At 42.5% G+C, this 18756-nt stretch overlaps 1 protein-coding gene across 1 annotated transcript in view; it reads right to left on the reverse strand.

Moving 5' to 3' along the window:
* The window catches only part of hspg2 (heparan sulfate proteoglycan 2), a 97294-nt gene that overhangs the window by 35756 nt on the left and 42782 nt on the right, over positions 1–18756 (reverse strand). The window contains exons 4-34 of the mRNA XM_062427984.1: positions 17717–17829; positions 17475–17533; positions 17018–17190; positions 15855–15980; positions 15487–15684; positions 15284–15403; positions 15045–15176; positions 14492–14636; positions 13631–13788; positions 13378–13518; positions 13076–13239; positions 12815–12994; positions 12442–12638; positions 11897–12044; positions 11577–11704; positions 11248–11334; positions 10971–11029; positions 10622–10683; positions 10312–10452; positions 9922–10095; positions 9437–9616; positions 9222–9340; positions 8962–9073; positions 8158–8271; positions 7844–7971; positions 7556–7642; positions 2067–2134; positions 1839–1903; positions 1564–1704; positions 511–702; positions 114–152 (exon numbers count right to left, since the gene is read on the reverse strand). Of these exons, the coding sequence (XP_062283968.1) occupies positions 114–152; positions 511–702; positions 1564–1704; positions 1839–1903; positions 2067–2134; positions 7556–7642; positions 7844–7971; positions 8158–8271; positions 8962–9073; positions 9222–9340; positions 9437–9616; positions 9922–10095; positions 10312–10452; positions 10622–10683; positions 10971–11029; positions 11248–11334; positions 11577–11704; positions 11897–12044; positions 12442–12638; positions 12815–12994; positions 13076–13239; positions 13378–13518; positions 13631–13788; positions 14492–14636; positions 15045–15176; positions 15284–15403; positions 15487–15684; positions 15855–15980; positions 17018–17190; positions 17475–17533; positions 17717–17829 (3950 nt within the window). The remainder of the gene's footprint in view (positions 1–113; positions 153–510; positions 703–1563; positions 1705–1838; positions 1904–2066; positions 2135–7555; positions 7643–7843; positions 7972–8157; positions 8272–8961; positions 9074–9221; positions 9341–9436; positions 9617–9921; positions 10096–10311; positions 10453–10621; positions 10684–10970; positions 11030–11247; positions 11335–11576; positions 11705–11896; positions 12045–12441; positions 12639–12814; positions 12995–13075; positions 13240–13377; positions 13519–13630; positions 13789–14491; positions 14637–15044; positions 15177–15283; positions 15404–15486; positions 15685–15854; positions 15981–17017; positions 17191–17474; positions 17534–17716; positions 17830–18756) is intronic.

Here is an 18756-nt window from a genome sequence, read left to right on the forward strand (position 1 = left end):
CAAATGCCAAGTATTTGAAGCATGCCAGACAATGCTGTACTTCAAACTAAAAAAACGTGATTAGATTTCATATTGCCAGAACACAGTCACAACATGACAACCACTGACAATACCTGCTCTGCTCGTTTTATACGAGAGGAGAAAACATCCTTCTATAGAAAGTGGAGGGGCAAACACAAACAACGGAGAGCTATTTTATATAAGTGAAAACTGGGGCCGGGCCATCAAATCGAGGCACATTATTTCCCCTTATGAAAGGCACATAGAACAGATGACAAAAAAAGAACAAATGCAGACAGAGGTTGCAAAGAGAGAAAGCAATCTGCACAGGTTTGCTTAGAAAGACAGAATGGCTGAGGTTTGAAGTAAGAAAAATTTAAGATGGCAATAGAACAAGAGTGGTCTAAAAGTTTCTGGTGAGTGCTGCTCATATACAGCTCTACTGGGTTCATGATCTTACTTTGGCTTCTTCCTCTGATTAAATAGCTGTATATGCTCTTTCACACTGACCTTGTCTCCCTGGTAGACCCCAGGAAGCTGCCAGTACTGAACCTCCTGTCCCAGATTGTCAAAGTTGCTGTACGACAGCTGAGTGCCGGTAGTGGAAACCTCCACTGAGAAACCATTAGAGATGCGGTTGGTGCGTTGACGGTTGACCAGAGCAAATTCCTGGAAGTTCCCTGGTGAAAAGACTGAGGACACCTGCAAAGGCACGTTTGAAAATACAATCAAGATTTTGAAACAACATTTTTGTAAAAAAAAAAAAAAAAGTCCACAGAACAGTTCTGGTTATGAATTGACAAAGCGCTAGAGACATGGTTCATATTCCGTTTCTTTCTTTGGTATTAATAGTTTGTTGATTTGTTTTATTTCAAAACGTATACTTATGTATATTCGACTGACCGCTGTCAATGTCCTCAGTTCTCCTGGCTGACACTGACTACCTTTGCAGATAACAAGTGAAAGAAAGTTCCCAAAGTGCCAATCCAATTAGAGTGCTTCGATAAATAGAAGAAACAAATAATAGAAAAGCAGGAAAAGAGTTCATGCTGGATTTGCCAGATGTTTCAGAAGCTACTATCCAGCAGTATAAAGAGTGTTGTATGTTTTCCCCCCCAACGGTGCAAAAATGAGAAAGCTGACACTCAATGTGAAGTCAATATATGACTTTCACAATTCTCACCCTTCTGTTCTGTTCTGGCAGCCGTTCTCCTTGCTGTTTCTGACTTAACAGGAGTGAGTAGGTGCACAGAAATAATTACCTACATGCAAAGATATCACTTGATCTCCAGCCAGTGTTACTGATTTTATGGCTTGGAACTTCTTAGGGCTGGTGTGATGAGGGCAAATATAGATTTCCTTGAATTTAGACCACACATTTTGTCTCTCGGATGTAAATGTGTAACTAGCTTGCCGATAAGATCTTCACTGTTGCATACCAGCTTTATCCAGTGCAAACTTATTTTTGGTTTGGTTGTACAGGGTCCTGTATAAGTAACCACTTCTTGAAGTATGAATAGTTTACCTTTTGAATGTACCTGTTGCAACACTTATAAGTCTTACCAGGTCTCTGTAGTAGGTAGAGCTGGAGCACTGCTGAGTGACGCCCATACAGAAACAGGACAGGCAGCCATCTTTGTTTTTCGGGCTAAAATGGAAAGTTCCAGACTTGCAGTCGGAGCAGTATGGGCCATCAACGTTCATCTGCAACACAGTGCCATTTTAGTCAGATACAAGGGAATCAGTCGATTCAAATCTGACAGGAAGGAATGAGGACGCCAAAAGGTGACAACAACCAGAGAGTTGGTGTTATCAAAATGCTTTTTTTGTTTTCTCACCTTGCAGCGACACACACCACCATTGCAGCCCTCACTTCCTTCTCGGTTACAGTTGTAGCAGTCACCTGTAACAGGGCAGTAAAAGAGATAGTCACAGTGTGTAATAGTTCTTAATTTAAAGACACTTTGTTAAATTCAGATTAGTGACAAAAAGTGAGTATTTGCAACTTCAGTGAAGATAACAAATGAGCCAGAAGATGAAACAATGGATCAAAATACACTATGTACCATTGACGACATCGCCAACGTGGCATCTTTGTCCAAGCAGTGGGTTGCCAGTGTATCCTGGAGCACATCTGAAATAAAATAGACAATGTGTTAAAGTAAATATTTCCAGTCAAAGAGGATACATGTTTAACCCAAAGAACAATGAGGCAGGAAGCTGGGAAGTCTGCATGAAGTGATACACTTGATGAAATGTGTCCTTAAGGGAGTCTTCATGACCCAAGAGGGACCTCAATCAAAAACAAAGGACTGAGTCATTCAGACAAGGAATCCAGTATGCATACGTCACTACATTACTGTAAGCCATTTATTCAACTGAAAACCCCCAGCTCTGCATTGTATATAACCAGTCTTCCCAGAGAAAAAAGATAATATTATATTGCTTGCATTGGAGATGGATGAAGCATAGCCACTGCTAAAATATTCAACATATCTCAGATGTTGATTCCATCTCTCATAAGTGTGGTACAGCTAAAACTGAGGATCACCTTTGTACAGGAACAGAAACAAACAGAAAATGACCAACAGATACACAAAATAAATAAAAGCTTCACATATAAAGAACTGACATCAGAACAAAGCAGAAGTGAGCATAGTTTGTATGATGAGCCGCAGGACAAGATGCTAAACTACTAAAGAAGAAAGTTATTTCTGATATTCTGACAAAGCAAAGCAATTTGCATTCAACCCAAGCAAGCAACAACCCTGCCACCAGAGCAAAGGCTGACCAAGTACAAGTCTGTGCAGGTTGCCCTGACGATAGCGGCTGTCAGTCTTACCTCACCTGTCCTCTGGCAGGTCCGCAGGTCAACAGTCAACACACTGCTGCAAGAGGACTTCCATGCTATGAACTTGCTTTGGGAAACCCTATTCACTTTATATACTTTTGAGACATACAGTAGTTTCTAACGTGTAGTTGTCTTTTTCAGTCATTCCAGTCAATGTTGCTTAACGGATTTAAACATGGGTGATAATGTCCATTATGTAGTCCATGGTATGGTAATGTAAAACTAAAGGCAATTAAGAAAGGACATATATATGACATGACAAAAATGTAGTCGTAAGTTACATTAACATGAATTCAATACAGAACTTGAACTTTTATTTCTCCTAAAGATGATATAGGAGTGATTTTGGAAACTGGATCAACGCATCCCAAACATTTCACAACAGTTGTTGATATGACTGGTCAGTGAGATACCATTTCTCTTTCATGAAATTGACTGTAGATATTCCTGGTTTTCAGGCCCCTCTGAACATTCGTCCAGTGCCAGCACTGGGCCAACAGGTATAAAACCACACTCCATACTTCAAACATACCATTTGGTATAAGGGATCATACTACATAAGGGCTGATCTAATTCCACATTGGCCACACCATGAGCTTACTGCTAGCACCCTCATGTCAAATGATTAACTTTCTACATACAATTTCCAAAACAAAACACTGGATTCCAGTGAAATATACAAAGGGAATTTCTGGTCCCCTCAGGAGTAAGTCCTGGTTGTTTTAGTGAACCCCTCAATGTCTACTTTTCACCAAGATACATAATCTACCTGGCAGCATGCCACGAAATTTGCTGAGCACATTCATGCGCCCAAGAAGATTAATCCATCAGAAAACAACATTGGAAGACTACAGCTCCATGAAGCTGTACTTAGGCAACGCTGTGCTGGCTATGCAAGCATGCTGATGTTCGGAAGGTACATTTTTTACCATGTTTACCATATTAATTTAGTGTATTGGAATGCTCACAAACATATGTTCATTAGCACTAAGCACCAAGTAGAGCTGATAAGACTGTCATTAAGTGTTTGGTCATGAACAAAAGTATTGGGTAATACCTGCTAGTAGTGCTAAATGAAAAGTCAGAGAATCACCAAAATCATTACGATTCATCCTCTGGGGACCACAAATGCCCATACAAAATTTCATAGCCATCAATCTGGACCACAGTGTGTCACTAGCAGCATGACAACATTCCTAATCATGCTGTTATTTAACATTTCCTCTTAGCCTCAATACAGTTCAAATTTCTATGAATAACAAAAGTATGCATGTCATTTGACGTTTTTTTCTTCTAACACTTTCATGTTGTCAAATGTAATTAACATAGTTATATGCAGGACCTAGCAGGGTATTACGAGTGTTGGTCTTGTCCATCATGTACTGGTTCTTTATCATTGGAGCTTCAGACATCTGACATTTTAACAAATGTTCTAAAAGCAAAAAAAAATACACACAAGCTTAGGCTGAATATTAAAGCAATAGTGTCCCAGGAAAACTTCATCTTCAGTGTGAACTGTTCTTTGGAAAGCTGAAGCCATCCTCAATATGCAGAACATATTTCCTTTCATTGATTAAAAATACTCAGCACAGAACACATACCCTCAAAAATAAGTCTTACAATGACAGGGTGCATTGGAGGTGAAAGGTTTTTCCAGGACACCAACATATATCACCTAAACCACTATTGAAGATATACCTAAGTAAATGCATGAAACAGGTATTATGGGCAATGGATTTTAAAAATTGGGGTTGATACCTGTAAAGCTTGAGGTAGTGTGGCCATAACACAAAAGACAAATGTATACATATAGTATGAGAGGTACTAAGCCTAAGCTCTCTCTTCATAGCGGGATTCTGTGCAATAGTTCTGAAAGTCATAAAATACAACTTAAAAGCCATTAGAATCAAATATAAAAATCATAACGCCACATCAGCATGAAATTAAACATCTGTAAAGTCCTTCTCAAATAACACAGTGTCATAAAAGCAGTCCATAAAGTCCAATGGATGTGGTTCCAATAACATACATAAATATGGAGCCAAGAGATAAAAACAATGCAAATAACAATAATAATAATAACAATAATAATAATGAAACATGACGAATTATTCCCTAGTAATCAGGAATAATTCTGATAGGAATGGCCAGCCTTCCCAGGACAACGTGAAGAGACCCATCTTGATTATTTTTCTGCTTTTCAGATTTGTAGTCCCCTTTTAAGAGCTTCAGTAGGTCCAAAATACCAGAATGAGAGGTTGTCTTCGGCTGGGGCTTTTTAGCTACTTTCTTCGCAGTAGAAGCCGAGGTTTTTGCAGGAGTTGATGTCCTTTTTACTGTTGTGTTAGATTTCTTTTTCATAGTAGTAGCCTTGGTTCTGGCAGGAGTCAAGATCCTTTTTGTTGTGTTTGACTTTTTCTTTGTAGTGGTAGCCTTGGTTGTGGTTGTGATTGCATCCTTAGCAGACTTCTTTGTTTTGTGAGATGAAGAGACTAACTTATGAGAGTTGTGCTCATTGTTCTTACCGTGGTTAGATTTACCCTTGTGTGATTTCTTTGAATCACCATCTGAGGACTTTCTGCCATCTTGGACTTTCTTTGAAACTGGTGCATCTGATCTAAATGCCGTATTACGTCCATTGTTTTTCACAGGTCGTGCAGAATCCTTTTTATTAGCCTGGTCAGATTGTTTACGCACCTGCTGGGTTCTTGCAGGCGTCAATTTGTGAGATGGAGGCTCCAGCTGAAATTTAGTGACTTTTGCCTTTTCTTTAACTTGCTTCTGTCTTGTTTGGCCCGGCTGTGAAACACGTTTAGCTGTCACAGCAGGCTTCTTGGCCACTGTTTTCTTTGTTCCAGGCTTCACTGTAGCTTTAGGTTTAGTCTTAGACGTAGTCCTGGGTTTTTTCGAGGTTGCCCTTACCTTTGTTGCTGATCTTGAGCCTTTACTTTTGGATGTCCTCGTGACCACCTGCACCTTTGTGGTTTTTTTCACTGGCTTGGTAGTGGCTGCTGGTTTGTGTTTTCTGTTTCTCTGTGGGGCGGTGGTGAGTTTCTTTGTAGGGAGGTCTGGGGTAGGTATGCTTTTGGGCACTGTGGCTTTACTGCTGAGGGGCCTTTGTGTAGGTATACGTCTGACTGGAGGCTGTGGTGTTGTGTACATTGGTAATGCTATGACTGTGGTGAGGGGAGGTAGGGCCACCCTTTCTTGGACCGAGCGGGAGATGTGTCTAGTTCGTTTCATCTTGTTCATCTCCTGAGCCAGGGCTGTGAAACCGTCAATCAAGATCTCCAGCCGTCCCTCGAGTCTGCTCAGACGGGTCTCCATATCTTCGTAGCTCTGCTCAAGCTGGTTGACTTTTACGTTCTTCGCCGGAATCGACTGAATAGCAATGAGATCCTTCAGCTGGGAGCTCAGATGGACCTGTTGTTTGTCCATAATATGAATGCTATCCTTCATATCAAGGATGTTGCTTTCCAGCATGCTTAGACGCTGGTTAAAGGTATTCAGGTGAATCCGGAGCAGTTGCTGGAAGCTGGACTGTCTGCTCTCTGGGTGGGGTGTGAAGCGTGGAGGGAGTCTGGTTACTGATCTGTTGGGAGCAACTGAGACGATGCCCAACACAGCTGATGTAGTGTGACCATGAGCAGGAGTGGACAGTAAAGACCTAGTAGGGATGACTGTTGTTCCTATGGTAGTAACAGGCCACTGCTTGTCATTGCCATCACCATCATCATCATCATCATCACCACTGCCCATTGGTACTATCTCTTTCTCCCAGCTGAAATTGAATACTGCATCAGCTCCACATCCCACAGGTAGGAAGTCCTCTATCTGCTTCTCCAGGAAGTGGTCCCCACAACTGTCTGCAGATGGCATCTCTTTTCTTAATGTCAAAACAGCAGAATCAGGTATGATGCAGGCAGAGACGTTAAAATTATAAATGATTTATAAGTTGCGTTTTACACCCTTTTCACCTTATCATCTTTGCCCTCGGAGCGGCAAAGATTCATTAGCCAGACAGGAGTCCTCATAAATGTCACGTCTACATTTATGTCGTAGAGGCCCAGAAAATACATTTGGCGTGTGCACAGAGATCACATGAGCCAACACCTTCAAATTTTGCTACAAACAAACCGCACAGCTGAAGCAGAAAGCAACCTTTGAGAAGACTTAAGAAGTTAAAGCAAAGGACAGAAGAAAGCTGAAGACAAAAGCCAAACAATTCCACAGGACATATAACATTGTTTTTTCTACTTCGGTAAATGTATTTTCTACAAACAATAGAATCTGAATGATGACATTCACAGCACCTCAAAAGGCCCCTAATCCTATAACAAAGATACATGATTCTACCACAGTATAAATGACCTTACATTTTGCAAACCAACAAATCCAAGAAAATATCCATCAGCAGAGACACAATAGAAAACTTCAAAGGTACATTAGAGAATGGGTGGCAACGATTTGCGTCTCCCATCCCCCAATTGACACCGCTCAATCACAACTGCCAAGAAAAAAAAAACCACAGACATGCTTATATCCCTTTCCTGTGAATAAAAACAGTGGGTGCTAGTGCCAGCCCCCGCTAACCTTGCTGCCTGCCGGCCCGGTAACCCCAAACACTGAGCAATGTCCAAATGACCGTGAGAGGAAGGAAAAGAGGAAATGGAAAAGCGGAAGGAAGAGGGGAGGGGGACGTACCTCTCACAGCGTCGACCAGTGTATCCAGGGGGGCAGTTGTCACAGGTTGGCTGACCGTCTGACTCCAGGTAGCAGGTCGGGGAGAATCTGTGTAAACAGAAGATCTTATGAATATGCAATTGCAATAAAACATACCGTTTTATCCCTTGTTATTATGATGCATTTTAGTAGTGTAACTTCAGTTTTTGCACTGCAGACAGTTTACTTAATCAAATCTGGCACTGAACAGAATAGGTAACTGTGATCTAAACTTGCTCAAATTGAAAAGACTTGTAGACATGAACTCACTGGTTGTTGGATGTGGTTCCAGGACAGGGGCAGGGCTGGCAGGTCTGAGCACCGCCCGTGGCGGGATTTCCATAGAAACCAGACTGACAGCGTTCACACCTTGGCCCAGCGGTGTTATGGAGACATTGCTTTTGGTCAGGACACAAAAATATAAAGAAGAGGTGAGATCTGCTGAACAGTTGAATATACTGCACTTAAGAATGACAGTGTCTGCCCACATGTTGGGATTCGCCAAGTAACCATTAGCACATTCCAGTGCAGAGATGAAAGCAGGTTTAACATTGGCGAGAAAGGAAGAGTTGCATGAAACCTACCAGACACCTGCCGGTCTCTGGGTCACAGCTGCTGGCGTGCCCGTTGCAGTCGCACCGATCACAAGTGCCCAGGTAAATGCCAGAGCTGGTGCGAGTGTAACCTTCATCACACTCCTGCAACAGCATAGAAAAACACCTCAGGTGAGAAACAAGTGATGACAATGAAGAATATGTCTTTGTTCCATTGCAGTAGGTAGACAGACAGCAATTAACATCAAGGGCTGCAGTGGAAAAAGTTAGAGGTGTTATTGTGCTATTCGTAACAAGTTGGGGCAAATCTGTGATAGCCTTACTTTTGTTTCTCTCTTCAAACTAAAAATAAACTAAAAATGAAAGTTCATTCTTGACCCTGGAAACTGAAGTGGAAAAAAAAAAATCTCAAGTGAAGGTCCAAGCTAACTTTTTTATGAGCTTTTTAACCAGATCTCAGTCTTCATCAGTTTATGAGGTTTGCTCAGATGTCATGGGGATTGCCTACTCCATTTACTGATGAAGATCACGAGATGCAGATTAAAACAAAAAAAGGGAAGTGGATCCTAAATTAACTAGAGCTGAAACAATTAGTCAATTAACTGAGTCTATCAACAGAAAACTCTGCTGTTTTGAAAACATTCTCTAGTTACAGCTTCTCAAAATGTGAAGATTTACTGCTTTATTCTTTACTTCATCAACTAAATGATTAACTGATCAATCAAGATTTGGCTGATTAATAGTGAAAACAATAACTAATTGCTGCCCTGAAATTAAGTGTTTCTGTTGAACTAAAAGTAACCTCAACTACTTGTCTGAAATCTGCATGTGTACCTGGCAAGAAGGTCCTCTGTATCCCTGAGGGCAGGCGCACGCTTCCACCTCCAGAGCACGTTCATTACCAGTGGAGTGAGGAACAGCAATGTCCATCCTGATGTCTGAGATACTGTTTAACACAGGAGGAGCAATAAAATATACATGTGGAATAAGAAAAAATGTGTAATTGCAGATAAATTGAGTATACATGATTACTATTTGTCATATATTGTAAGTAAATGTATGAGATGTGTATTGTCAGAGGAACCTCATCATACCTGCTCTCAGCCATGTTGTCTGCGTAGGTGGCCCTGATCATGAAGACAGTAACATCAGCCAGAGCCATCAGGAGTTGCTCACGGGGGCACGGCTGCCCATCAGCACGACGCCATGCAGACTACCAGGAGGGAAGCAGAGTAAAGTTAGCCTGCTAACATTGACAAAGGACTCAGATTCAGCCACACAATACCCCTCCATCAACAATGAAACACACCTCTCGGAAAGTCACAGTGACAGTTTGTGGGACACGTGGGAGGGCCTTGGTCTGAGAGTAGTGTTCAAGGAAGATGCCGTTGCCCTGGAGAACCACATCTGGCTGACCGTCAATCACCAGTGAGCGCTGGGAGGGTTCAAAACGCACAGTGTAGCGAAGCTCCCCACCATAGGCCGTCACCTGGAAGCAACATGGTGAAAAGAGAAGCTTATCACAACAAAACTCATCTCAGAGGTTGAATGGTGGAAAGGTATTTCACCCCTATGATACTGTGGAGGAAGTCACAAGACACCCATGTTGGGCTTCACTGTGAATTTAAGCCAAACATTCAAAGGCGGCTCACACTGTGGATAAATGGAGCCTTTTTACTTGACAACATGTCGGGGCATGACTGAGTAGGACAGAAAGGGCCGACAAATCTAGCACAACTAACACTTTTTCTTTCTCTCCCCTAGCCTGCTCCCTACTTTGTTGTTTTATCTCACCTTATCTCCTCTGAAGCTTTCAGGCAGGACCCAATAGTAGATGTCGTTGGGGATGTTGGAAAAGGAGCGGTAGGCAACTTCAGAGGAGCCCCTCTGAGAGATGCCTTCAGAGATAGTTTTAGTGTTGGCACTGTTGGAGAGGGAGAAGAGCTGCCCGTTTACTCCTCCCCGCACCTGAGAGACATAAAACAGTTTGTCAGACTGAGATGGGAACTGAAATTTCCATTCGCTCAAACTCCAGCCCAGTCACTGCTTGCATACTGAATCTTACCATTTAGTATCTGAAAGGATTTGCTGATACAGCATGACTGCACAAACAGTGAGTCAAACCTTAGCACCAAAAATATTCACCCCTCCCTCTACCATTCAAAGCTCAACAACTTACTGTACCTGATCTCTATTCCAAGTGGAGCTGGCGCACTGTTTGGTGACGCCCATACAGAAGCAACGCAGACAGCCGTCAGAGTTGGCCTCTGATAGGTGGAAGAAACCAGCCTTACACTCATCACACTGAGCGCCTGCCACGTTGTTCTGCAACATACACACAAAGAAACATTCAAACAGATGCACATCTATCTGTCTGTCAAGCTTTTCATTTTCATAGAAGATAACAGCAGAAAAAACTTCTTTTATGAAACAATATATGGTTATAATATAATCCCAATGTTTCACTTTGCACTTGACCATACTGCATGTATACCTTGCAGCTGCATGGCCTGCTGTTAGAGTTGATGGTTCCTCTGTTATCACACTTGGAGTTCACTGCAGGGAGAGAGCAATGGAAAGACGATGACATGTAGGAAGGAAAGTGCACCTGGGAGTGTTCCAGCCACTCTGCATACCTGAGCCATGATCACATACTACAGTCTACTTTAAGAAATACCAGGGGGAAAAACCTGATGGTAATCATTACACAGGGTTAAGACCCCCTCATGGTCATATCTGTGGATGACTGAAGTATACAACAGGTAAAAAAACATCCAGGTGAACCTTCTGTCGATTTTATGGCCGCAACTGAGGTTTCAATAATATATACTTACTGTTCTCACGGTTAGGGACACATTTTCCATTAGGCAGAAGGGGGTTACCCTGGTAACCAGAAGCACACCTGAAATAAATATGTATGTGAGATATGATTGACATTTGTTATGGCTCCTTATTCTTTTGCAAGTTATATTATTAATAATCATCACAATAACATAATATAGTATAAAGATTACATTTATCATTACCACCAATCATAATACATTGATACCACTTCTTATAAACCCCATCATCACTTCAAAGTATTTAAACTGTGTTAATTTTTAATATCAGTTTTCTCACTTTTCACAGCGTCTTCCTGTGTAGCCGGGCCTGCAGGCATCACATGTTGGCTGTTGGTCAGTGTCCATGAAGCAGGTGTCAGAGAACCTACAAAGAGCCATAGGTTAATATTTACAGCAGTGAGTTAATGAGTAGCATGTTGAATGAATAAACCAGTAATCAAATATTTGAATGAGCTCAGTCTTTGGGGATAAATAACTGCTGGGTGAAACAGTTCACTGCATTCCCAGTCATGCCTTGATGTGGGTATCTGTGTGTGTTCCCTTATCTGTACTGTAGATGGGTTCTGTGTGTGTGTGTGTGGTACGGGTGGGTGTTTATGACCTTACCGACGTGAGGTCTCGTAGTACGGGCAGGGGCAGGGTTTGCAGTCATCGGGGCGACCTCGGCTCGGGTCACCAAAGTAACCGGGGCGACACTTGTCACACTGAGGGCCCTCTGTGTTGTGCTGGCAGCTCTGTGGCAGGGAGAACACACTGCTCATTCTCTCACTCAAAATAGTTTTAGCAGACAAACATCTTTTATTACCCACGAACTTAATTCTTCAATAGTTAGCAGGAAAGACGTGATGTGTGGTTTACCCTTATAAAGGACAAGATAATCAAAATGATCACATGTGGGTAAGACCATTAGAGAAATGGCATTTTACCAGACAGTGTCCGTTGATGGTATCACAGGCGCTGGCATGTCCATTACAGTTACAGCCGGCGCAGGTGCCAAGATAGGTGCCACCGGGGACACGCTCGAAACCAGAGGAACACATCTCACAGGACAGGCCTGTGTATCCAGGAGGACACCTGGGAATGATAAATATGACTTTCATCAAGCAGGGTTTCATTCAATTCCAACAGTTTTAATACAAACTATGAAGAGTCAAATTATGCCATTACAAATTGAAAACTTTCTTGATTTTGTAAATGAAAAAACAGCTGACTGAACAGCTGAAGAACAGGTTTCCAATGGAGATACTGACAAGAAACAGGTAGAGAGGGTTTAAAATACATTTTTGGAATTTGAGTATATGGATGTTTCTGTTCTATTGTTCAGCAGTCTTCACTATAAACACACTGAACACGTCGCAACAAGTTGCTTTTATTGTAGACTGCCGGCTGACAGCTTGTGAGGATCTTCTCTCCAACTTAGACCCTCAGTATCATGCTCCCATCTTTACTTGAGGGTTTTTTTTTTTCTTACCTGCACTCTTCAACATTCTTAGCATGACCCATGGTGCTGAACTCCACGGAGCTGATATCCATGATGACGTCACTGAGTGCCACGCTGACCATGTGGTTGTCATAGATGGTGCGGATGTTGATGCTGTCCAAGTTGGCCAGTGTCATCAACATGTCTTCGCGGCTCACAGGCCGGCCATTGGAGTGCTGCCAGTTTTCCTAAAACAACAATAAGCAGATAAACTGATCAATGTATATTTACTCCAGAATTATTTAATTATTTTTGAGGTGAGGAAAGTTTGTTTTGGTGAACCATTACATGTTAGATCACAGGCTTTTGCAAATTCTGTGCTTGTTTTTTTTTTTTTAAGAACTTTTCTCAACCAAAAACCTACTTCAGTAAATTTGATCTCTTTCTGGTTGGCCACTCGGGCTGGGGTGCCGTTGCCTCTGTGGTACACAAGCCTGCGTCCATTTCCAACAAGCATCACATCCGGTTTCTCCACAGGCTCAGTCAGACCGCGGGCCAATATGTAGCGCACCTTAAACTTCAGGGATCCTCCATAGGAGTCGACCTAAACACAGGTGGAATGATTTTCACATTTGTGGTAACAAGTAAAATAAAATTTAACCTGTTAAAATGTTTTCATCTATACCTTGTTGCCAAGAAATTGGCGAGGCAAGGTCCAGAAGGAGTCAAGGTTGAGGAAACGACGCGACAGATCGACAAGCTGGAACTCTTCCATCTCAGGGTTGATGATGATCTGAGTGGTGGAGAGAGGAGGAGTGCCTGGCCTGGATGGGTAAGTGACATTCACTCCTGGAGGCCAGAAATATAAAAGACTTAGTCAGCCTGTTTTATGCTCTTAAGGTTAGAACCACACAAACATTTAACTTTAAACTTTTTCCATTTGACAATATATTATCTCTGTTATCATAAACATCATGGTTTCAGTGCCTTTGTTGTCTTCCTTATCATTGAAACGCAGACTCATTTGGGTGCGGTAGCGGCCGGTGCTCTTGCAGTTCTTGGTGATTCCAGCACAGAAGCAGGGCACACAGCGGCCCGACACACTGAAGTGACCCTCAGGACAGTTGCCTGGAGAGAACAAGATGAGAAAAAGGACACAAGTCAATGTATAATCTTACTGTAAATACTATAATTCATTCATGGTTTGTTGACCTGTGGTAAAAAAATGAAGGGTCAGTACCTGGGTTTGAATTTGATGTGAGAGTCAGCACTCCGTCAGGGATACCAAACACTAGGCCTTTAGCATTGATGGCCTCACAGGTGTATGCACCCTGATCTGCCTCCTTCACGTCACGAATGGTGAGGGTGCCACGCCCATTCTCACTGGTCATGGATATCCTAAGAACACAGAGATACAATACAAATGATAACTTCATCTCTTATAGTAAGCAAGACTATCCTGCCACTGCGTCAACTACGGAGGAAGACTCTTATTTCTGACTCTCCCTGTTCCAGGAATATAGTTGTGTACAAATTCATAAAACTCAACTTTAAGTGCCAAACCACACACAGCAGGTTACACCCAGAATGAACATTATGAAACAACTTTTGGAATATCATTTTTATTCGCAGAGGTCATGAATGCAAAGCTGCAGTTATACCACAAATATGCCAGTAATTAAAATCACAGGTTTAAATATGATTTGAGGCAGCATCGAGATGCTGATCTAACACAGCTGGCAACAGTAAGACCGTGGTCTCAAAAAACCGTCATCGAATGTCAGGTGAGAGTAGTATACGGAAGAAAATCCAGTCATTTTCAAATCGTCATGGTCTGCTGCAGATCAATTAGGCAAGATTGGCTTTAAGCAGATGCAGATGTTTTGTTTGAGGCAGCTTTCCAAAACAGTGCAACACATGTTTTCACTAAAATAGTACCAAATTAATATTTAAACATTCAGAGCATGTCAACTACATAAATATTCAAAATCATTTCAACTGTATTATTTTAAACCCTGAATAATTTGTAATGCTGTTAGTTTACTGAGTTAGATTTAATTACACTACTGATGAGGTGTGGAGAATTTCTCATCAAACCCACCTGCCACTGACAGGAATGTGTCCCCAGTTAAGTCTCCAGGTGATGATGGGTGTTGGCACTCCGACAGCCTGACAGGTGAATGTCACCGTTGACCCCCGCGCTGCCTGAACAGACTCCTCTGGCGGGCTTGTCACAGTGGGAGGGGCTGTAATGTGTCAAGAAAACGAGTGACAGTGTTTAAGCCACATGATAAATGAACATGTCCAAGAAGGTTGGCATGTGACTGGAATTTGGCGATCCAGTGAAGCTCATAAAAGCCCCCAAAGTCAGAGGAAATATAATTTGCTGCTATGGACGGACAATTCCCTTTCAGTTCTCAGGAATGGACGGTTCACAAAAAGCTCAGTGTCTCAGTCAACACATGTGTGAAAAGAGTCTGGTTCACAGCAAATTAGTCACAGTATACAAAGGATCTCAGAGGGTGACTATAGAGAAGAGCCAAAGGAGCAGAGAGAGACGAGTGCAAGAAAAGTGTAACAGAAAAGAGTGAAATAAGCGTGAGAGAGAAATAAAGGTCGTAAGAGCAGTGGACAGCTGTTGGTGTGAGACTTACTGCAGCCGTACTCATCGGAGCGGTCAGGGCAGTCTGGCTCTTCATCACACTGGTAACTAGCTGGGATGCAGGTGCGATCGCTCAGGCATTCAAACTGCTCAGGAGCACACCTGTCACCAGGACCCTTGGTGGCTGCAGGAAGGACAAGATGGAGATTTAGAGCAGCTTTTAATCACTTGTAAACATTACTGTCAATTCAGGCATAAGAAAGGTTTAAAGCAAAATAAACGGAGACTTACGGCAGTCTGTTTCATCTGAGTTATCCTCACAGTCGTTGTCTCCATCGCAGCGCCAAAGTTTGAGGGCACAGCGACCGTTTTTACATTTGAACTCGTTAGGTTCACAGGGAGATGGTGTACCTGTAAAAAGCCAGAGTGTAATTACAGCAGAGTTCATGTTGATGTTTGAGAATATGCAAAATACACGAGGCTGTGTTACTGACCACATCTGAACTCGTCGCTTCCGTCCGAGCAGTCCCTCTCTCCATCACAGATGTAGTCTCGAGGGATACACTCTCCGCTCTGGCATGTGGCTTGATCCACTCTGCAGGGTCCAGGTATGCTGGGTGGGCGCGGGGGCTTCTTGGCGGTGGTTGTGGTGCCAGGAGTTGGGGTGACTGGAGCGATTGGCCGTTTTGTATCTAAAACAAATCTCTGGTTAAACCTAACAACTGTGCAATTCGAGATACTGGATTCAACAGGAACTACAGATGTTAATCTAAGCGAATATATCACACATCACCAAGCCACTATTCCATGCTATAGCCGACCATGTTACAACCTGCCGGTCAGTCAAGCTGAGGACACTCACCACAGTTGATCTCATCACTCATGTCTCTGCAGTCTGCTCTGTTGTCACACAGGTATTCCATCAGGATACATGCCCCATCACCACACCTGTGCTCATCCGGCATGCAAGGTCTGATGCCGGGGGCGACTAAAAGAGATGCAGATGGAGGAGGAGGAGGATGGGGGCGATGTGTTGAGGGATCAAAGACATGCAAGCCAAGACTACAGTACAGCCAACACACTACACTAATGTCATATCACAGCACACATAAAAAAAAAACAGTGATGTGGAAAAACAACAGCATCCTGACCCCCTCAGCTATCAGATAACTACAGCGAGTGCATCTCAGGCATGTTTAGAAGACTATCTTTGTTCACAATTTCAAGGTATTATTTAAATATTTCATAACATTTTTTATATTTGTTTTGCACAAAATGCTCTGCCGGGTGTAAATTCTGTAACCTGATATATAAACAGACGTAGATAGATCAAAAGGTAGATAGACAAAGTGACAGATAGACAGTCAGGCAGAAAGACCAGATAGAAAGACCGACTACAGACAACCACAGATACTAGATAAAAGATAGACAGACTACATAGATAGACATAACCCTATTATACAAGTGAAGAACATAAACATAAAATTACCATTATGCTTTATCAGTGACCATGCCTGTGTACAGAGCTGTTGGGGCAGTTAACAGCAGTATTCCTAATCAAACTCATGCCATGCAAAGGTCCTTCTTATTCACTGTGCACTAGTGAACTTGAGGGGCCATACTCAGAGGTCTACTTTACTTTGGTGCTTCCATGCAAAACATTCTTTAAACCACATGACCATTACTTGTACTTCAAAGTCAAAGTAAAGATCATTGTAAAATTCCAACATCATGACAAAGGAACTGCTCGACTGTTCTTTCTAAAAGGCACTACAATCATCCTACGGTTTCTAAAGTACAGTCGGCTCAGTATGCAGCACGCATGGCACAGTACAAACCTGGCGCTGCTATAGGCTCCACTGGAGGCACAGGTAGAGCTACAAAACCAGAGGGAAAGGTTAATGGCGCCGCCTACCCCTCCGGTGGAACATAATTTGCTGTCAACTTACAGCAAATTAATGTGTAAAAGAGTCCGTCACCTCATGACTGTGTTAGATACTGTTGCTAAGGTCTCTGAGGCCTTACCTTCCCCAAGCTGTCTGAACTGAAAGCCCTGGACTGATGTCACGTAGGAAGCGATGGCTCCCTCCTTCACCACATTGTACAGCACGTTGTAGATCTGCTCTTCGTCGCTGTTGTAGTCGGAACCCACATCCAACTCCACAAATACATCCACGCCATCCTCTCTTATCATCTTCCTGCAAGGAGCAAGAAAGGCCAGTGAGACTACAGAGTGTGTGGAGTTTACTGCAGAGTGTTATACCGGAAAGCTCTTCAGAGGGAAGGTTTCTCTTTTGAGGAATTACTCACTACAGTCTAGATGAATTGCTGACTAGAGGCCTACACTGTTGGCTTTGTGCAGCTTGGAAGGAGGGAAAGAAATATCACCTGGCCAGGGTTAGATACCCAGGCAGAGGCACACAGCTGCATGGTATCTACTTTGGGTGACATAAAGTGTGATTTAAAGGATTTGTGTTCTTACTTAATGAGGACCACGCTGACTGACTGCACACCTGGAATCCTGTTGTACTCTGACTCCAGCTGTGGAGGGAAAACCAGACTCGGTTAGGTGGAAATAAACAAGCCTTACTCTCAGACATAAGGTCACACATGCTTAAATCAACAAAGTCATAAATCACATGCATGAACCTTATATGGTAGTTTTATAATGTAATGTACATGACCACCATTCAGTAGGCTTTATCATATGAGGAAAGAACGTACCGTGTCCACCACTGCTTCAGAGATCTCGATAAAAGCTGGAGAGAAGATGTCTTCGAGCTCAGGGCCGTAAACCAGGGAGTCGGTGAAGTTAACGAGAGCTCTGTAATAATAAACTAGAAACACAGAGAAGGGAGGAGAATCTGTCAGCTAAACCACACAATAACTGACAACAACCACAGGCTCAGCATTAATGTTCATCTGTTGCAGAATTTAGTGATTATAAGGCTTATTCAGGCAATACAGTAAGCAGTAAAGTCTATTAAAGACAATATAATACTGTTCGGGAATTATTTTCCCTAGGAAAGCCTTTGGTGAAATGTTTGAGAAAGAAAAACTGAAGAACATGACTGTGGCTTATATAAGAGCCACATACAAATTATGGTGTCTATTTCCATATCTCAATTGCGGTTGGGTCTGCACCAAAACCGACAACTGCAGTGTTGCACCACACATAGGCCCTAACAAGAAAAAGGCAGGCTCTGCCCCCACATACTCAAATATAACCATGAAATTACAGTATCACAGCATGTCTTCCTCTCCAACTGGGTCTTTCTGTGGAAATGGACAAGGAGATACATTCCCGGCATACTCACAGAAAACGTAAGACAGATATTGATAAAGCCCCTTTGTCGGAAAAACAGCAATGAGTGCGCTGTCGGAAACCTACTCAATCAGGGCTCAGGACTTAAGCATCCCATTGTCCCAAAGATGACAGGAAACGTGTTTGGGATAAGCATGGGATGCCTCTGGGACAAAAGGGAATTTATATATTTTTATTTTATTTAGTTATTTATTTGAAACTATCAATTTGCAAATAAACTGAACCAAGTAGATTTGTCTGTCTATCTATACTACACACCCACTTAGGTTAGGTTTATGCATGAGGGAGGTATAGTGGATGTTTCATGTAGTGAAGTGGGTGTGTCACGTACTAAAGTCGGTGTGCCATGTGCTAAGGTGGGTGTGTCATGTAGATCTGAAAACTGAAATAGACCCTTCTCAACTGAATCAATACAACGGAGCAGGTCTGTTATTAGAGT

Source organism: Scomber scombrus, chromosome 10, assembly GCF_963691925.1.
Source record: "Scomber scombrus chromosome 10, fScoSco1.1, whole genome shotgun sequence".
Classification (NCBI taxonomy): Eukaryota; Metazoa; Chordata; class Actinopteri; order Scombriformes; family Scombridae; genus Scomber; species Scomber scombrus.